This window comes from Microtus ochrogaster, chromosome 10 (genome assembly GCF_000317375.1).
Source record: "Microtus ochrogaster isolate Prairie Vole_2 chromosome 10, MicOch1.0, whole genome shotgun sequence".
Lineage (NCBI taxonomy): Eukaryota > Metazoa > Chordata > Mammalia > Rodentia > Cricetidae > Microtus > Microtus ochrogaster.
Window position 1 is genome coordinate 79,935,747 of NC_022016.1, and position 7,540 is coordinate 79,943,286.

General features: G+C 39.1%; 1 protein-coding gene across 2 annotated transcripts in view; it reads left to right on the forward strand.

The window, feature by feature from the left end:
* Positions 1-7,540, forward strand: part of Stil (STIL, centriolar assembly protein) — a 49,176-nt gene that overhangs the window by 28,320 nt on the left and 13,316 nt on the right. For both annotated transcript variants that reach the window (XM_013348508.2, XM_005353603.3), the window contains 2 exons: positions 4,844-5,009; positions 7,246-7,474. In XM_013348508.2, the coding sequence (XP_013203962.1) occupies positions 4,844-5,009; positions 7,246-7,474 (395 nt within the window). The remainder of the gene's footprint in view (positions 1-4,843; positions 5,010-7,245; positions 7,475-7,540) is intronic.

Sequence of the window (7,540 nt, forward strand, 5' to 3'; positions counted from 1 at the left end):
CACACCTGCAGGTGCTGGAGTTACAGGTGTGCATCACCACATCTAGCCCTCTCTGTGCTCCACTCACTTTGTTGGCAATATTTCCTTTCTTCACGACTTTTATTGCAGGGTTCTTAATATTTTAATATAGCTTTATTCAAAGTTTAGTCTGGATTTGCCTTTCCCCCTCATTTCTCATCAACATCCCTCTTCTACATACATCTTCCAAAGCAGTTGTTCTCTTTGCAGCCAGTGCTAGTGAAAATAACTTGATGTTTTTTCTTGGCCCTGTAACTATACAAACACGTGAATGCTCCGCATAATGTGTGATCTAGGGAAATCTTTGTTTTAAAGTCTTTTGAGGCCATCCCAGGCTAAATACTGTCTTTTAAAATAGAAAGGTGGGTGGAGAGATGGCTCAGTGGTTAAAATAAAAATAAATAACATTTTAAAATTTTTAATAAAATTGCATTTTACAAAAAAAAAAGACAAAGATTTTCAAATTCTACTTCAAATTCTTTGGATAGGACCCCCTGAGAAACTTCTACTTTATTTTATTTTTAAATGACATTATTGTTGTTATTATTATTATTATTATTATTCAAGACAGGGTTTCTCAGTAGCTTTGGAGCCTGTCCTGGAACTAGCTCTTGCAGACCAGGCTGTCCTCGAACTCAGAGATCTGCCTGCCTCTGCCTCCCAAGTGCTGAAATTAAAGGTGTGCGCCACTACCACCACCTGTTTTTTAAATAGAGGTAAATTCTTTGAGATTTGCATAAATTTTTATTTTAATAAATCATTAAATACTAAACCAAAAATGTTAATATAGTTAAATAACTAATATTTTTACATTGAAAATAATTATCATTTATTTTGTCTTGTTTTAAAAAAGGTTAATCAACCTAAAGAGATTCATTAAGCTATTTAAAAACATTAGCTACTTATAACGTATACTTATAGACTGTGAGTTCTCATCTAGATTATCATTACACAAAATAGAAATTTTTTTCTATAAATACACATTATTTTCCTCATAATTTCTTTTATCGTTTTTATGGAACTCTAGGTATAGGTGCACATGTGTGTGCATGCATATGGGGCCTAGGGTCAGCCTTTCATGTTTTCCTCAGGAGCTGCACACCTGTGTTTACCATTATTATTAATTACTACTATTGTTCTTATTGACCAAGAAGAACAAGAAATATTTTGTAGATGATAGGAGTTTCAGATTAATACATATATGAGTGGATTAAAGCCTTACGCAAGTGTCTAAATATTCATTGAAGGAACAGGAAACACACAGAAGAAACATGGAACTATGGATAGTAGCTTCCTTTAGAAAGGATTTGAAATATCTCAGGAGGATAATCAGGTGACGAGTAAATGTGTTTTGATGTTTTTGATGCATATAACACAATTTAGCTGTTTAAAGTGTACAACCCAGTGGTTCTTTGTGTGTTTAAAATGTTTTTGAGACAGTCGCTCAGTGGGACCTAGGGCTTAGGCTGTGAGTGAGCCTGAGGGATCTGCCTGTCTCCATCTTCCCAGTGTTCCCATCACAGGTGCACATCACACCTGACTCTTACTTGGGTGCTCGGGATCAAGCTCAGGTCCTCATGTTTGCTGAGCAAGCACTTTACCAGCTAAGCTGCTTCCATTGTGAGTCCATAGAGAACTTCATTGTATTGGGTCATTTTCTCAGAGTACACGTGGGCTTTCTAATTGTTTTGTTCTGTTCTGACAACACTTCAAACTTTGTTCTGTTGCAGTCAGTGCACCAGTGGACATCCCGATACTCGTAGGTTGTTTTTTCTTCACTGTATTTAATTTTATGTATGTTTTACATTTTTTTGCTTCTTTCACTTACATACTTTATCAGCTGAGCCATCATTCCAGCCCACTTACTTGCATCTTTTATTCATATTTTTAGGTGCATATATGCTAATAGCAATGTGCCGTAGATTCTTAGAAGTAAACTTAATTTTTTTTTATTATGTGTGTGTGCGTGGGCGCTTGTGTGTGCTTGTGTGTGTTCCTGTTGACCGCGGTATGCATGTGAAAGTCAAGAGTTTACAGGAGTCAGTTCTCTCCTTTCACCATGCGGGGCCTGGAGAAGGTCATGAAGCTTGACAGCAAGCACCTTCACCCTTGGAGCCGTCTCACTGGCTCTCCAGAAGTAAATTGTGAAGTCAAAAGAAATGTTTTTCTAAAAAGTTCAGGGATACCCAACCTTGAGCTAGAACTGTAGCTCAGAGGTGGGGCCCTTGTAGTTATCTACAAAAAGATAACTAAACTTGCTCCTCCTCTGGCATTCACAGTAGTTTTGGTATTATACTTAATGGAGTGGGCAAATGAATTGGATGGGCAGATTCCTTAGATTACAATTCAGTTTCCATCCAATATAAGTTATGTAGCCATGGAAAAGCAATCTTATTGATAATTATATTAGTTGACTAAAACTAACTAGATTAGTTAACCATAATAGTACCAATTATAGGGAAATAAAAAATCAAAATATTTAGGGAAAAAACAAAAAGAATCAACAACATAACAAATAAAGGAAATGTTCCTGACTCCAGTACATATTCAAGAAAAGTGAAAAGCCCTGTACACACGCTGCTGTGGCGGCACAGCCGGGAGATGCAGGGAGAGGGGAATCAAGCTGGGAGCCAGCCTGGCGGTAGAGCGAGGCTTAGGTCAGCTGGGACTGCTTATCAAGACACTATCTTAAAACAAGAAGACAAAATCAAAATAAAACAAAAAACTTCGTGCATAAATGTCCATAGTAAGCCGGGCGGTGGTGGCGCACGCCTTTAATCCCAGCACTCGGGAGGCAGAGGCAGGCAGATCTCTGTGAGTTCGAGACCAGCCTGGTCTACAAGGCTAATTCCAGGGACAGGCTCCAAATCCACAGAGAAACCCTGTCTCGAAAAAAAACAAAAACAAAAAAATAAATGTGCATAGTAATATAGTTCACAAGAGGCCAAATTATAAACAGCCTGGTTCTCCATCAGCTTGATAGATGGATAAACTCAGTGGTCATATCCATACAGTGGAATATTCAGCACTCAGAATATTAGTTAATTAGTTAATTAAGTAGTTAATCTTAAAAGCTTTGTGTAAAGAGAAAGAAGCCAGACTCGAGTCTTAGTTCTGTCTGTATGAAATGGCCAGAATCAGCAAAGGCAGAGAGCTAGATGTGTTAGTGCGTGCCAAGGGCAGGAGAAAGGGGTGGTAAGGAATGACCGTGAATGACACAGAGACTTTTAGGGTTTGAAAATGTTCTGGAATTAATAGCAATTATTGTTTCATATTTTGTGACTATACTATAAACTTCAGAATTGATCATTTCTAAAGTTCATAAATTACCTCTGTTTGAAAAGGAGGAGGGAAGACTTTTGGTGTTTGGAGTTCAGTTTTGCTACTTGTCAAAAATCTTTTTATTTTATGTTCATTGGTATTATACCAAAGTCTGTGTGAGGGTGTCAGATCCCCTAGAGCTGGAGTTACAGACAGTTATGAGCTGCCATGTGAGTGCTGGGAATTGAACCTGGGTCTCTAGAAAAGCAGACAGTATTCTTAACCACTGAGCTATCTCTCCAGCCCCTTGTCATACAATCTCAACAGGTAACTGTAATGTTTCAAGTTTTTCACCTGTAAAATGAATTTTAATAGTATACTGTTGACCGAGCTTTCTGTCCCACCAGGTCCCACCTCTGTTTAGTCCCAAATAAACACACAGAGGCCTACACTAAATATAAATTGATTGGCCTATTAGCTCAGTATTCTTAACAAATTCTTACATCTTCAATTAGCCCATTATTCTTGTCTGTGCTAGCCATGAGGCTTGGTACCTTTGATCATTGAGGCATTCTCATCTTGCTTCCTCTGTGTCTAGGTGATGACTGTGGACTGACTCTTTCTTCTTCCCAGAATTCTCCTGTTCTCATTACCCCGCCTCTACTTCCTGCTTGGTCGCCTGCCTCTACTTCCTGCCTGGCTACTGGCCAATCAGCATTTTATTAAACAAGTACAAGAAACAAATCCTTACAGGGTAAAACCATTGTCCCACAGCAGTATACACTTTATGGAATGATAAAATTTACTTAAATTCTGTGGCATAGGGCTAGAGAGATGACTCAGTGGTTAGGAGCCCTTGCTGCTCTTCTGAAGGACCCAGGTTCAATTCCTAGTAGCCAGAGGATGGCTTACAACCATGTTAACTGCTTGTAACTGAAGCCTCAGGAAATGCAGTGCTCTCTTCTGGTCTCCATGGACACCAGGCATGTAGGTGGTGTAGACAAAACAGGTACACAGCTAAAATAACTTGTGGTGCAAGTGTCTTGCAGACAAGAAAGAACCAGTCAGTGTTAGCTCTTGTTCTTCGCTATTTTGTTTCAATGTGGCCAAGCATGAGAACTTCTGACTAAACTTCATAGAAAGCATCTTGTGAAATATGCTCAGTATTTGGTGCATGAAGCTCAGGGTATGCCTCCGTCTTCATTCTTACTTGATGTACAGTGAAATAGGAATAAAATGCATTGATTTGAAGTATATTAATAAAATGTATGATTTGAGGCCATTCAGACTTCATGTGTCATGTATGTGTCACTTTATGAATACTAATCTAACCACCTGTATGTTCCACTTTTAAATTTATATGAATGAAAGTGGGTCTTAGTTACTAAGGATAATGACTTTCTGCACCGAGTAAGTCTTATGGTATGATTTAATTGTATTGTTAGAAAATGTAAGTTAAAAATCATCTCTAATAACTAGAGTATTTGAAATTTGTTACTAAACTCTTCCACCAGCTTTTTGATTGCTTGGTTGTTTGTTTAATGCGTGTTTTTAATTGATACAGATTCAGCGCTTATTAGAAGCCCAGTCTCTAAATTCTGGCTCCCCTAAGACCACCAGTGTGGAAGACACTGTGAAAGCGGCAAGACAAGTGGAGCTGGTTTCCATGGAGGCACAGTCTTCGCCTGTCTTGCACATGAGAAAAAGTGTGAGCATCGCTGTGAGCACAGGTGATTTTAGTTTTTAATGCTTCTCACGATTGCCTGGAAAGGCATGGAGGAGGGGATGAGGAGATACTTAGTACAGTGCCTGCCGTACAACCATAAGGATCTGAGTTCAGCCCCCATGTAAAAAGCCAGGTACAGTAATATACATCAGTAATCCTGGTCCTGGGAAGACTGACAGGAGGACCCCTGGGGCTCTCTGGCTGGCGAGTCTTGCCCAGAGATTCAGCTGTAGATTCAGTTCTCAAAATACAGGGTGGAGAGTGGTGGAGAAGGAACCTGACAGGGACCTCTGCTATCCATATGTATTTGTACATATGTGTTCACACCTGCATACACACATGTACACACTCACATATACCAAAGGGGAGAAAGTGTAGTGTTTTTCTGTCTTATAAACTTCTATATTTACTGTATTGCAGTTTTTTTGGTTTGGTTTGGTTTTGGTTTTTTCAAGACAGGATTTCTTTGTGTATCCCTGGCTGTCTTAGAACATTCTGTATACCAGGCTGGCCTCAAACTCACAGATATTCACCTGCCTCTACCTCCCAAGTTCTGGGATTAAAGGCATGCACAACCACAGCCCAGTTCCAAAACAAATTAATAGTCATTTGAACTAAGAGACTTTTAGAAGCATATTTATTTTCTGTATACTTAACTTTCTCTAAAGGTATAGAATAGGCAGGACCTAGTGCAACTTTTTTAAATGCTTTTTTTCAAAAAAAAAAATGTGCGAATACAAAGTTAAACTTTGATCTTAATGGTTTATCTCATGAAGTCACTCAGAGTAGAAAATGTTTTCATGGTAGTGCATGCCTATAGTCCTAGTGCTCTGGAGAGTCTTGAGTTTGTGGCCAGGATGGACTCTATACTTTATATCAAAAATAAAAGGAAAGGAAAGGAAGAAAGAAACCATTTCAACTTACATTTTTTTATTTCTTGAAACCATTGCATTAAAAGTTACATGTATCATGGTACAAAAGATTATTTGAGGTAGTATACAAATGAGCATCTTATTTTTGTAAATCTATTTTTTTTAGACTTATGTGTATGACTTTTTTACCTGCATATATGTATGTATGTTCATCAGCTATATGTCTGATGCTGGCAGGGGCCAGGAGAGGTCGTTAGATCCTGTGGAACTGGAGTTAAGGGTGGTTGTGAATCACCATATGAGTGCTGGGAACCAATCCCATGTCTTCTGCAAGAACAAGTGCCCTTAACCAGTGAGCCTGTTTTCCAGCCCTAATTAATTTTTCTTATGTGTAATAGAAAAGGAATGACTAGCAGATCAAACCCGTGACTTCACAGAAAAGGTGAAACCAGGCAAAAATAAAGTGAGTTTATGTAACAAAGTATAAATGAATAGTATATAGGCTAGCTCAGAAAGCATGCACAAATGGCTCCTTGCATTAGAGAAGCACTGGTGTTTATTTTTGTCTAAGCATGTATGTGTTTTATATGCATATGTGCACACGTGTGGACAGGTGTGCTGAGCCTTGTAGGCATGAACAGATGCCAGAGGTTGACATCAGTCTGTCTTCTCATTCGCTTCTCTGCTTTATTTTTTGAGACAGAGTCTTTCTTAGACCTGAAACTTGCCGTTTCAGGTAAGGCTGATGGCTAGCAGGTGGCATTTACATGGGTACTCGGGATCCAAATTCAGGTCCTCGTGCAAGCAGTTCACACACTGATCTGTCTCCTTATCCCCAAAGCACTTGATCTTTAAATACCTGCCTGCCAGTGTGTGTACCTTGTACACCAGAACAGTTTCTTAGGACACTGTACTTAAGGATCAAAGCCAGAAAACTTATGAATTTACAGATCTTTCTTTTGCATGTGTACTGTTTTCTCCCGAGGTATTTCCATTTTACTTTGAGACAGACTACCACTAATGTAACCCACATTGGTCTTGAACTTGCTACATAGCCCAGGCTGTCCTCCATCCAAGATCTCCTGCCTCAGTTTCTTGAGTGCTGAATTACGGCGTGCCACTGTACCTTAATTTGAGAAGCAGAGACTGCTCTCGAGCAAGCAGGACACAGGATATTCCCTTTCCCTTTGCCACTGGTTTTCTCTCTTCCTGCCTTTTACCTCTTTCTCTTTGTGGCATTTCTTTTTAAGGTAATTTGAAACAGTGTAATTTTGCTAATGTAACGTAGATAGTCTTTACAAGCTTTTACATTTATTCTTTTTTCTAGTTGAATCTTTCTTCTATTATCTGAACTCATTTAACCTCCAGGTGCTAGCTTGTTTTGGAATGCAGATGGTGATGATCAGGAGCCTGACTCACAGCTAAAGCAAGATGACACCAAGATTTCCAGTGAGGACATGAACTTTTCTGTTGATATTAATAATGAAGCGGCAAGTCCTCCTGGCAGCGCGTCTTCATTGAAAGCAGTTGACATTCCCAGTTTTGAAGAAAGCACCGTAGCTGTGGAAGAGTTTAATCATCTGCTTCCTGAGTCTAAGTAAGAGCCTTTCATTAACTGTTTCACCCTACACACACACACACACACACACACACACACACACAC